The sequence below is a fragment of the Anolis carolinensis genome, chromosome 1 (assembly GCF_035594765.1).
Source record: "Anolis carolinensis isolate JA03-04 chromosome 1, rAnoCar3.1.pri, whole genome shotgun sequence".
NCBI classification, from domain to species: Eukaryota; Metazoa; Chordata; class Lepidosauria; order Squamata; family Dactyloidae; genus Anolis; species Anolis carolinensis.
Genome location: NC_085841.1, coordinates 323,932 through 337,483, shown reverse-complemented (window position 1 = coordinate 337,483; position 13,552 = coordinate 323,932). Strand labels below are relative to the sequence as shown.

The 13,552-nt window shown below is 42.4% G+C and overlaps 1 protein-coding gene across 3 annotated transcripts in view; it reads right to left on the bottom strand.

Annotated features, from left to right (window-relative positions):
- The window catches only part of asxl2 (ASXL transcriptional regulator 2), a 93,125-nt gene that overhangs the window by 15,016 nt on the left and 64,557 nt on the right, over positions 1-13,552 (bottom strand). For 2 of the 3 annotated variants that reach the window (XM_062968813.1, XM_062968821.1), the window contains 3 exons: positions 9,929-10,035; positions 7,844-7,985; positions 4,032-4,172 (listed from right to left, as the gene is read on the bottom strand). In XM_062968813.1, coding sequence (XP_062824883.1) covers positions 4,032-4,172; positions 7,844-7,985; positions 9,929-10,035 — 390 coding nt within the window. The remainder of the gene's footprint in view (positions 1-4,031; positions 4,173-7,843; positions 7,986-9,928; positions 10,036-13,552) is intronic. The other variant, XM_062968816.1, reaches the window with a different exon arrangement.

The window sequence follows — 13,552 nt, the reverse complement described above, 5'->3', positions numbered from 1 at the left end:
CAATAAATCACTACTGACTGAGAGGTCATGAGTTCGAAGCCCGGGTCGGGTTAAGCCCCCGACGATTAAATAGCCCAGCTTGCTGTTGACCTATGCAGCCCCGAAAGACAGTTGCATCTGTCAATTAGGGAAATTTAGGTACGCTTTACGCAGGGAGGCTAATTTAACTAATTTACAACACCATAAAACTGCCAGCAAAACACGAGGAATGGAATGAGGAAGTACAGCCACTAGTGGACAGTGAAGCAACAGCTCCCCTTGTGGCTGGACTCGTGAAGCTGGAAAAAAAATGTTAAATGCCTCTGTGTCTGTCTATATATATTGTTTGTCTGTTGGCATTGAATGTTTGCCATATATGTGTTCATTGTAATCCGCCCTGGGTCCCCTTCGGGGTGAGAAGGGCGGAATATAAATACTGTAAATAATAAATAATAATAAATAAAGGACATGAGGCCAGCTCTGGGCAAATGCAAAAGCCTGATCTGCCATCATTGCCTGCTTTTGCTCTATCAATATGCTTGCTTCCTTGAGAGCACGGGGTATACACTACGGAGATACGGTAGGCAAATCATGATCAGTACGAGTCCTATAGTATAAGAGACACAAGATCGACTTCTAACTATAGTGCTCTAGCCAATCCCTCAGATTGGTTATGGAAGTTAAGCAGCGCCTCCGCCAAACAAATAGAATTTTATAAGGAAAGACAAGAAATCATTGCAGAACAAGGAGATTTCAATGTAGCGTCTGCCGCAAAGCAAGCGGAAAATGCTACAGCAAAACAGGTCCGTCAAACCAAGACAGAAGCTGCCTGAGCGAGATTGGAACAAATGGCAAAGGCCGAAGAATTGCTGGCCAAAGCCCTAGTCCGGGGCCGGGCTGTGGCACAGCTGGCTAGTAACCAGCTGCTATAAATCACTACTGACCAAGAGGTCATGAGTTCGAAGCCCGGGTCGGGTTAAGCCTCCGACCATAAAAAAAAAAATAGCCCCGGCTTGCTGTTGACCTAGCAGCCCCGAAAGACAGTTGCATCTGTCAAGTAGGGAAAATTTAGGTACGCTTTATGCGGGAGGCTAATTTAACTAATCTACAACACCATAAAACTGCTCACGAGGAAAAGAAGAGGAAGAACAGCCACCAATGGACGGTGAAGCAACAGCTCCCCCTGTGGCCGGAATTGTGAAGCTGGAAAGATGTTAAAAATGCCTCTGTGTCTGTCTAAAACTGAATGTTGTTTGTCTGTTGGCATTGAATGTTTGCCATATATGTGTTCATTGTAATCCGCCCTGAGTCCCCTTCGGGGTGAGAAAGAAGGGCCGAATATAAATACTGTAAATAAATAAATAAATAGTCCTAGAGCAAGGCCTCAAAGAAAGCTAACTTCCCCTCGATGCCACAGAAGAAGATTCCGTAACTAAAGCGACTTCCTATTTGAACACACAGACTGCTAACGTTTTAGCCTTCCCTAGCGGCAATGGAAAGTGAACCTGCAAAGCTACCTCTAGCAGTCCAACCAGCAATGACAAAGGTTTCCATGCCTAAAGGACAACAATTGCCACACGTAGAAGCAACACTAGTAGTGACCAGCCAAGAAGCAGGCCCACTGCATGATCTACCCCAAATCAGCATAGAGCATGGTCGCCCAGTAAACACATACAACGTAACACAGTACTTTTGCCCCGCCTTTCTCAACCCCGGAGGGGACTCAAGGAAACCGTACAACATAAGCAGCAATTCAATGCCTTAAAAAAACAGAGTACAATAAAACGACCAAAACGACGAGTTAGCAGGTTAAAGGGGGGGGGGGGGGGGAGTATGTTGAAAGGATGGCACAAAGCTGTAAATATTGCTATGCTATTTCCATGGTGAGAACCTATTTTTAAGTGCCAGATGGGTTAGGTACAGTTTTCTCTCTCCTATACGTAAAGGTAAAGGTTTTCCCCTGACATTAAGTCCAGTCGTGTCTGACTCTGGGGGTTGGTGCTCATCTCCATTTCTAAGCCCAAGAGCCAGCGTTGTCCATAGACATCTCCAAGGTCATGTGGCTGGCATGACTGCATGGAGCGCCGTTACCTTCCCGCCGGAGCCGTACCTATTGATCTACTCACATTGGCATGCTTTCAAACTGCTAGGTTGGCAGGAGCTGGGGCTAACAGCGGGCGTTCATTCCGCTCCCGGGATTTGAACCTGGAACCTTTTGGTTCAGCAGCTCAGCGCTTTAACACACTGAGCCACCAGGGGCCCCATAGGGAACATACATAGTGGCATTATTCAGCTTCATACTCGCATTGGAATCAAACTGTTAGCGGACTATGAATGTTCAGAAATAGAACTTTCTGTATGATTTTGACATTATCTTTGTTTTGTATATTGTATTTCCCATGCAACTATGTGTACTTTAGCCACTATAAATGTTGCCTATAGGATCCATACTATCAGAAAAACAACTCGGAAAATCCACATAGATAATAGACTACATTCCACCTATTGATCTACTCACATTCGCATGTTTTCGAACAGCTAGGTTGGCAGAAGCTGGAGCTAACAGCGGGTGCTCACTCCGCTCCCCGGATTTGAACCTGTGACCTTTCGGTCTGCAAGTTCAGCAGATCAGCGCTTCAGCCACCAAAAAAAGCAGGGGGGCCAGCATAAGTTTTTCACAGAGCCCAATGGGGATCAGGGTATACACAATGGCTGAAGTATCCAGGCCAGAGGTTGTTGCTGATGTCAACTGCTCTCAAAATTTAATTCCTTAATTTTTTTTAAAAAAAATAAAACAACAGCAGGGCATTGTGGCTGTCCCTGGCCAAAGGTGACCAAAGCGGTCATCGATCTGAATATGATGAATACCTATGAGGGGCAGTTTAAGGGGCTGGATATGGTTAGCCTTGAGAAGAGCAGGTTAAGATGGGAATATGTTGAAAGCATGTCATATTGCTATACATATTGCTATGCTATTCCCATGGTGAGAACCTATTTTAAGTGCCAAATGGATTAGGTCCAGTTTTCTCTCCCTAATAGCCACCAAAAAAAGCGGGGGGGGGGGGGGGAGGATAAATACTTCAAAGAGCCCAATGGCTGAAGTATCCAGGCCAGAGGTTGCTGATGTTAACTGGTTTCAAATGCCTTTGACTGATGAATTAAAGGCCACAGGTGCCCTTTTCTATGTATTTGTGAAAGCTGTGTTGGGTGAGTGGGCTTAATAAGATTCTCTTCATAAATGTACAGCAGAGCAACTCAGCGGCAGCAGCAGAGTAAACCAGCGCCAGTAGCCCAAAACCACACAGACCAATGTTATAATAATAATAATAATAATAATAATAATAATAATAATAATAATAAAACTTTATTTATATCCCGCCACCATCTCCCCAATGGGGACTCGGGGCGGCTTACATGGGGCCATGCCCAAGACAATACAATATAACCATAACATAATACAATTAAATAATACATTACATAAAATAAACAGTACAACATAAGATCAAAACAGCAATATAACACGAGCGGGCCGCATGAACACTACATTTAAAAACTAGATTAAAAATTAAAACTCTGGGTGAGAAAGGGATCAGAATAAAAACCTCGAGGGACGGGACATCAGATAGTGAACCAGTCTAGAGGATAAATATTGGGGGGGAGTAGCATAGAACATTTACTCTCCGAAAGCACACCGGAAGAGCCATGTTTTTAAATCAATGTTATATCTTCTATAAGAACCCTAACACAGGCAAACTACACCACGACTACACCAACTACATGCAGTCTCAATCCTACAGCTCCCTGTTGGATACCAGAGGCTCTTCAAACCTAAACTGTCTCTGAACCAACTTCAACTTGATATCTTAAATAACACCTATAGAAACCCGAGAAGAGATGTAGCTTTCCCCGCTGATGCACCCAATCCAAAAATGTTCCCCAAATTAGGGAAGACTCTGGGTGGATGAACACCCCTTGGGCCTTCTCAGAGTGAGGGGCCTTCACAATGGCACGGATTTCCCCTTTGACGAAAGGAGGGGGAATGTTTGTCTTACTTGCATGGAGTCTGTCGGACCTCTGGAAAGGCTTCTTGCCCAGGACCGGCAGGGAGGGCTCCGCTTTGACTGAAGGGGAGGAGCTGGACGTAGAATTGGGCGGGCTGCTTGAATGCCCGTCCGACTGCTTTGCTTCCCAGGCTGCAAAAGAGAACCACAGGGGCCTTCATGCAAAACAAGAAGGGCCATCACGTTCCCTGCTTAGTAGGTAGGAATTGGGGCTTCCGGCTGTGCAAAGCGGTCTTGAGAGGGAGCATGACTTTTGACAGCAGAAAAAAAGGTAATGGAAGAGTGGAAGTGGAGAAATTGGCAATGATGGACATGGAAAAAACAAAAACAAAAGCTTTATCAAAGACTGGGAACCATTTCTAAATGTTGTACAAAGAAAGAAAAAGGGAAAGTTCTCTGTATAAGCTTTCACAATGTAATCTGTCAGAATCTTTGTACGGGATTGTTAAATAATAACCATCCTGCCAAAAGAAAGAATGGGAAAATATGGTACGAGGGTTGAATTTATTTATTTATTTATTTATTTATTTATTTGCATCATTTATATTCCGCCCTTCTTTCTCACCCCGAAGGGGACTCAGGGCGGATCACATTACACATATTAGGCAAACATTCAATGCCTTTTTAACACAGGACAAAGACAAACAAACATAGCTCTGAGCGGGCCTCGAACTTATGACCTCCTGGTCAGTGACTCATTGCTCTCCCGTCTGCGCCACAGCCCCGGGCTGTGAATGAAAAGTAATGCCTCCACCTTCGTAACTCCTCAACAGATGGCAGTCCTGGTCTGCGGCAGGTCCTGGCTCGTTCAGCAGACTCTCCTCTACAGTTATACTGCGTCCAACTCTGGGCACCGCAGTTGAAGGGAGACGTTGACAAGCTGGAATGTGTCCAGAGGAGGGTGACTAAAATGATCAAAGGTTTGGAGAACACGCCCTATGAGGAGCGGCTTCAAGAACTGGGCATGTTTAGCCTGCAGAAGAGAAGGCTGAGAGGAGACATGATAGCCATGTACAAATACGTGAAGGGAAGTCATAGGGAGGAGGGAGCAAGATTGTTTTCTGCTGCCCTGCAGACTAGGACGCAAGGGAACAATGGCTTCAAACTACAGGAAAGGAGATTCCACCTGAACATCAGGAAGAACTTCCTCACTGTGAGAGAGAGCAGTTCAGCAGTGGAACTCTCTCTCTCCCCCGGGCTGTGGTGGAGGCTCCTTCTTTGGAGGCTTTTAAGCAGAGGCTGGATGGCCATCTGTCGGGGGTGCTTTGAATGCGATTTCCTGCTTCTTGGCAGAATGGGGTTGGACTGGATGGCCCATGAGGTCTCTTCCAACACTACTATTCTATGATTCTATGATTCCATTTGGTGGGAAGCCTTAGCATTGGACGGTTGTGTTGTTAAAGTGCAAAGTATGGAACCCTGCGCAGACGGTCGGCCAGTGTGACTTAAGCAACGTGCAGTCACTGAATTCTTGACACCAGAACGTGTCACCCCAAAGGAGATTCATCAGAGAATGCAAGCTGTTTATGGTGATTGTGTGGATGTGAGTCCTGTGCGTCGTTGGGCAAGTAAGTTTAAAGATGTTGAGGTGGGAACATCTGACTTGCGTGACATACAAAGAGTTGGACGTCCTGTGACAGCAACCACCGAGTATCACAAGCAAAAGGCTGACAGATTGATTCAGAACGATTGTCGTATCACTCAGAGAGAAATTTCAAGCATAATCGGCATTTCACCAGAATGTGTGGGTCACATTATTGCTTTGCTGTCGGAAGATCTGTGCATGATGGGTCCTGTGAGACGCCGGTCGCGGAAACAGAGTGTCGACTTCTTCCATGACAGCTTCAGAAAACATGTTCATCATTGTCAGAAATGTATCCATTTGTCTGGTGATGATGTGGAAAAGTGAATAGTGGCAGTTCAAGAGCACATTCTAAGGATTATTTCTGCGTTGGATTTATCAAAATATTCCCATCCAAACCCAACTAACGAAGGTGGAGGCATTACTTTTCATTCAACCCTCGTAATAGGCAGGAAGAGCATAAGTGTACATGACTATCTCTAACCCAAAGGACAGGAAGTCACTACAACGAGAAGCGAGGGAGGAGGAAAGGGCACAGAAGGGAAGAATCACTGTATAGATGTCAGGAAATATTGCATTGGTTCACGTATATATATGTGTGTATAGATTATTGTTGTTCTCTTTGAGAAATATAAACGTATATTTAAACGTATAATTATGTGTATTTTTAATGTATATTCTTAATTTTATTGTAATTTTTAATCTTGATGGATTTTTAAATTTGATGAAAACTGTTTTTTGTAGTGTATGTTTATATTGTAAGCCGCCCTGAGTCCCCTGATGGGTGAGAAGGGCAGAGTAGAAGTGATGTAATAAATAAAATAATAAATAAAAATAAATATGCAAATTTCAAAAAATTAAAAAAAAACCAAGCTTCTATTCTTGAGAGTTCCCTTTTTGGACCAGAAAGAAAAATCATCTAGAGGACCTTGGAAAGGCTTCAGAAACACAAACTAGCCCTTGCAATGCCAAATACCCAGCATCCTGGCTGATAATCTGCCTGTGCAGAAGGTTTCTGTCCCTGCAAAAATGGGATTTTGAGAAATTTGGTTTGTTGTGGAAACAATGTGATCCGCCCTGAGTCCCCTTCGGGGTGAGAAGGGCGGAATATAAATACTGTAAATAAATTTAAAAAAATTCTTTGCGTCAGGAGCAATCAGAGTGGCTTCTGGAGTGAGAGAATTGGCCGTCTGCAAGGACGTTGCCCAGGGGACATTGCCCGGATGTTTTGATGTTTTTACCATCCTTGTGGGAGGCTTTTCTCATGTCCCTGCCTGGAGCTGGAGCTGATAGAGGGAGCTCATCCGCACTCTCCCTGGGTGGGATTTGAACCTGGCAGCCTTCAGGTCAGCAACCCAGCCTTCAAGTCACAAGGCTTTTATCCCCTAGGCCACTGGAGGCTCCAATAAATAAATAAAATACAAGGATTGGAGACATGGCTTCAGCAGAGCCCCCTTTTCCCCATGCTAATAACTCTTCTAGGAGTGGATTTCCCTTCCTTCTGAGAAGCAGATTCTTCTCACTTCCTCTTGTCTCATCCTGTTCTTTGTAAGTCGGATGTTAGAAACTTGGGGACGGCCTGTACTCTATTCTGGTCTGTGTGGGAATGGGATGATTGGCTGGACACCATCCTGGCGAGATCAAGGGTACATAATAATAATAATAATAATAATAATAATAATAATAATAATAATAATAATAATAATAATTTATTTTTGTACCCTGCCACCATCTCCCCAGAGGGACTCGGGCGGCTTACAGATATAAAACCAACATACAATAATATCAAATACAAAAACACACAAATAAATTTTAAAGGCATTAAAAAAATCACAATCATTATAAAACACTTGAGAAACAACAATAAAAACATAAAATGAGCTGGGCAAAGTGCACTGAGTGGAACTTGTAAACAAGAAGGAAGTTAAGGTGCTACAAGGTCATGGGAAGAGCCTAAGACTGGGGTGAACTCTGAGGCTACGTCAAGGAGTTAACCAAGAGGTACAGCTGGTCAGAAGAACCCGCTAGTACCAGGGTTTAGTATACAGTGAGCGGAACTTCTTCAAAGGCCTGTTTGAAGAGCCAGGTTTTCAGGCTCTTCCTGAACACTTCCAAGGTGGCAGCTTGCCTAATTTCCCTGGGGAGCTGCTGACATCAAGGTCTGCTGGTCAAAGATGTGTTTTGTTTTGTTTTGTTTTGGGGGACAGGTTGCTGCCTCTACCTGTGGGTCTCCTACCGGATTTTGCCGGGGCAGAGGCATGGCTGACCGCCTTGGAGTGTGGCTGGAGGAGGAGGAGGTGGCCGGAGGTGACGGGGGTGCTGGCCCGGCACTGCTGCTGCTTCCGCTGCTTCTGCTTCAGCGCCTGCAGAGAGGAAGAAGAAGAAGGCGGCCGTGAGGGGCAGAAGGAGGTGCGTCTTTGGCATCGACACATAATCCACAGTATCTGCTTTGAACTGGGTTATCTTGAGTGCACATTGCCATATAATCCACTTCAGTGTGGATTTTATACAGCTGTGTAGAAGGGGCCTCATACGAGGGCTATCCAGAAAGTACATGACGTTTTGGAATTAAAAAAGAACAAAGTATAGGATAAACCACTTACGATATGCAGTTGAAAGCCACACTGAAATAGTACATTTCAACATAGTCCTCATTCAGATTTAGGCCCTTATCACAGTGAGGAATGACTTTGGAAAGTTCATACCCTCAACACTTTCCCGCCGCTGCGACCCGCGTTATTCCAACGCTGAAACTCAGCCAGGCTGAACAATGAATGCAAAGGGAAGCAACAAGCTCCGGAAAGCGACCTGGAGGAGAGCAGCTCCCGAGGAGAAGCAGGCAGGATTGGCCAGGTTTTGCAAGCAACCAGGATTGTCTGGCAGGAAGGGAAAGGAAGCCTCAATGCTGTCTGTTTTCAGATCCCTTTGCTAAAGAAGCGAGAGCTGAGTTTTTCCTTGCTTCCCTTTGCATTCATTGTTCAGCCTGGCTGAGTTTCAGCGTTGCAATAACGCGGGTCGCAGCGGCGGGAATGTGTTGAGTGTATGAACTTTCCAAAGTCATTCCTCACTGTGATAAGTGCCTAAATCTGAATGAGGACTATGTTGAAATGTACTATTTCAGTGTGGCTTTCAACTGCATATCGTAAGTGGTTTATCCTATACTTTGTTCTTTTTTAATTCCAAAACGTCATGTACTTTCTGGATAGCCCTCGTAGAATCCAGTTCTAAGCAGATAATATAAGATTATAAATATAATATATATAATATATTATAATTACTGTGGTATAATAATACAGAACAATATAATCTCTAACATTAGAAATTAAGAGCAACACTCTGAAAACAGGGAAACTGGAAATTCCAGAAAGGAAACCATCAGGGCCAGCTAACACCTCCCAACAAAGGATTCCCCCAGGCAGGAAGCAGCAAAGATTTGAAACTGCAAGGCCATTAAATGCTAATCAAGGTGGCTAATTGCAGCACTCATACCTGCCGCACCGAGACTATTCATTGCTATTCAACCCGGCCAACCAAGGATTCCACAAGGTAGAAAGCGGCCAGGCTTGCAAGCAGCAAGGCCATTCAATGCTATTCAACCTGGCCAACCAAGATTTCCCCTAGGTGAAAAACCACCAGGCTTTGAAGCAACGAGGCTACTCCGTCCCATTCAACCTGGCCTAGCAAGGATGCCCCTATGTAGAAAGCGGCCAAGCTTTTAAGTTGCAAGACTATTCAGTGCAGTTCAAGCTGGCCAAACAAGGATTCCCCTACAAAGGAAGTAGCCAGGCTTCTTTGATTGAGGGTGCTACTCCAGCTCGCCAAACAAGGATTCCCCTAGGTATAACACAGCCAGGCATTGAAGCTGCAAGGCTATTCGGTGCAATTCAACCAGACCAACAAAGGATTAAACTTGGTAGCAAGCAGCCAAGCTTTGAAATAGTGAGGCTATTCATTGCAAAAAAAAAAAAAAACAACAGCAAAAACATTCACTTAGAACACAAGTACCCAGCCTTCCAAACAGCAAGCCTATTCCTTTGTATTTCAGCTCACCAAACAAGGATTCCCATAAGAAGAAAACGGCCAGGCTTTGAGGCTGCAAGGCTATTCACTGCTATTCCACCTGGCCAACAAAGCATTCCCATAAGCCACAGCAACACAAGGCCGGGCACAGCTAGTTCTTGCTTACAATGCTGGTTTTGTTGTTTGCCTCACCGTAGGTTGTGAGACAGGATCTTCTCGATATTGCAACCAACCATGGAAGGAGGTCAAGGTCAGCCGAAGGTGGCAGCCCACCTGTCCCCCTTACCTGCTTCAGGGCCTTTTTGCTGTGCTTCTGGGAGGAGGAGATGGCTTTGCCGGAAGGGGACGGGGTGCCCAGCTGCGGGGAGGAGACCTGCGAGAGCCGCGTGGACACTGGAGGGAGGAAGAACACAAGGTGAGAAGATGGGAAAGGGATGTCAATCTAATGTCAATCTGTCCATCATCATCATCATCATCTATCTCAGGCATGGGCCAACTCCCACCATTCCTAACAGCCTCAGGCCCCTTCCTTTCCCCCCTCAGCCGCTTAAGTGACTGTATATGTGGACATCACTTGATGGGTAATGTAGGAATCAGATAGATAACAGAAGCAGAAGATGGAAAAGCTCCACGATCTCTGCCAAAAGAAGACCAGGAGCAGATTGTGGCTCAAACTAGATATGTATTATTAAACCTAATTGGCTTGGGCTAGAACAGGCAATATTAAGCAATTTCAACATCCATCATTGCTCATCAAGATCAATTTGAAAAACTACATGACTTGTTCATCAGAAAACGTAATCTATGTTATTAGATGCCCTTGTGATTTATTATACATAGGTATGACCAGCAGACCCCTGAAAATCAGAATACAAGAGCATCGATCAAAAATTAAAAGAGGAAGTTTAGACTCCACCCTGTACACTCATTTCCAACAAAAATCTCACCCATATAACAGTTTTAAATTTCTTGCTCTAGAGAAGGTTTGTGCTGCTGGCTACACAGACATCAAAACTAGTCTCCTCAGAAGGGAAGCCTTCTGGATTTACAAACTGAGGACCATTACCCCTCATGGTCTAAATGACAAATTGGACCTCACCTGCTTCCTGTAATCAGGTATTTAAATCACTAGGGGACCATGAATGGCTGCTCGCACCACAAAATCCACAGCAGCATATTTTTTTTAATATGTTTTTTATTGTAGATACCAGCGAAACAACAACAAAATCCATCAACATACACATCCAATCACATATTCTCGGTAACATTACACTTGTTGGTTCCACTTTTATCTCCCATTTATGTACAGTAGTTTTTCACCCCTCCCCCTCCCCCTGGGAACAGTACTTTCTTCCATTCAGATATTATTTTAATTGATCAATCGTAAGTAGAGAATGATTCAATTCTTTATATTTTCTTTGTCCTTTGACTTTATCTATCAATCTTCCCCATTTCAGCTCCCAATTCTTTTTGATTCGGCCTGATATATATTTAGTTCTCCTTTCAAGGATATAATCCTGAAGCATAAAATCAGCTAGGTATCCATACCATTTTTAAACTTCCCACTTTGTTTGCTCTTTCCAACCTAAGGCAATTGTTGCTTGAGCGGCAACTAACATGTATTTTATAATTTCCCCCCAGTCCTTAGTAATATTGTTCTTATCTAATTTCTGGATGAAGAATTCTTTATTTTTCAAAATCAATTTATGTCCTGTTAAATCTTCAATTTCCTTCTTTACCTTGTTATAAAATTTTTGTACTTCATCACATTCCCACCACATATGAATGTAAGATCCAGTTTTCCCACATCCGTGCCAACACAATTTTGTGGTTGATTTAGTTATATAAGCTAATTGGATTGGGGTTCTATACCATTTAGTCAGTATTTTCCTTTGGGTTTCTCTTATCCTTATCTACTTGATTTTTTTAATTGAATTGATCCAGTATTCGATGTCAGAGTCGTTAATATTCATGTCCTCTTTCCATATCTCGGCCAATGTTTGTTTCAATTTATATTGTTTTTCAGTTAATATCTTATAAATAAAACCCATCAGGCCTTTTTCCTTTTCTAATTTCCATTTTAAAATTTGGTCAAAATCTGTTTCTGGACCTTCCTTTTTCTTCCAATTCATAATCCTTTGTTTCAGTCCACTCCAAAGAAGCCAGTTACTTTGCCCACAAATGTCTTTTATCATTTCCCAATCCTTAATTGTCCCATCTGGGTTTAAGAGGTCTTTTATCAATTTCATTCCATTTTGTTTAAAATTTGTACTGTATATAATAAATGCTCATTTTTTGGTTCAATAATAAATGTGAATTCTTCTTCATGGAAAAATAAGACATCCCCTGAAAATAAGACCTAGAGCAAAAATTTGGGAGCAAAAATTAATATAAGATACTGCCTTATTTTCGGGGAAACACGGTACCTGTGCCTGGATCTGCAAGATTAGTAGAAATATACTGTGGTTGAGGAGGGAGGGGAAAAAATACTGGTTGATTGGGAAGGCAAATGTTAAAAATTCTCGGCTACAGCACGAGGATTTTGGAGGAATGGATTTTAATCATATGTTTTATATTTTTATATTGTTTTAATTGTTTTATTGGATTTTCATTGCTGTTTTAATGATGTGTAGGCATCAAATTGTTGCCAATTTTGTACGCCGCCCTGAGTCCCTTCGGGTGAGAAGGGCGGGATATAAATGTTGGAAATAAATAAATAAATAAATAAATAAGGGAAGTGTTATTTTCCCTAACTAATATGTCTTTATACCTTGGCCAGTTCTCCATACCCAATTCCCTTCTCTGGCACGCCTCAAGCGGGGATATCCATAACGGAGTTTTCAGATATAGTCTCTTCTTGTATTTGTCCCATATTCTTAGTAAAGATGATCGAATAAAATGATTCCCAAAGTTTTTTTCTATTGATTAGTTAGGGAAAATAACACCTATAAGTTGAAAAATCAAGAAGAAATAACCGCAGAATTCAAAAATATAGGCTGGCTCCAGTACCTACAACTAAAAGATTACTATAATAAAGATAAAAAACTAGGATTTGAGGGAAAAGAGAGTTTTTGGGACAAGATAATGCAATTGGAAAAGAAGACAATATCAAAAATCTACAAAAAACTATTGGAATGGGAAACAGAAACAGAATCAGTTAAAACGTGCATGACAGAATGGGAAAAAAACATTGGGAAACCGATACAATTGGCTGAATGGGAAAAAAGTTGGAATATTAGACTCAAACTCACATATGCCACAGATATGAAAGAAAACTGGATAAAAATGTTTTACAGATGGTACTGGACCCCACAAAAAATTGCAAAATTCTACAATAAAACATCAAATAACTGCTGGAAGTGTGGGGAGGAAGTAGGGACCTTTTTCCACTGTTGGTGGACATGTAAAAAGGCGAGATCATACTGGAAAGAAGTTCACCAAAGAATCCAAAAGATACTGCAGATTAGAATTGATCTAAATCCGAAACATTTCCTCTTGGGGATGTTGAATATAGAAAAAGATAGGAACAAAGAGATCCTTTTTAACTATCTCACCACCGCAGCGAGAATGAACTTTGCCAAAATGTGGAAAGATAAAGAAACACCTGATGTAAACTGTTGGTTAACAAAGATATGGGATGTGATGAATATGGATAAATTAACTTATTTGCTGCATAATAATCAAGGGAGACCAAAAAAACAGACAAACTGGGAGTTGGTAATAAATTATCTGAAAGAAACAAAACATAAGGTAATTATCTAAAAAGGAAGAAAAGTCTCATAAAGGAAAAGAATATGTACATAGATGGAAAAATACATAATAAGGTCACCAGACGGAAAAGGTTGAGGGGAAAATTTGTGTGATTTATTGTTGTTTAAGACACTGTGCAAAGATGGAAGTCAATTTTAAT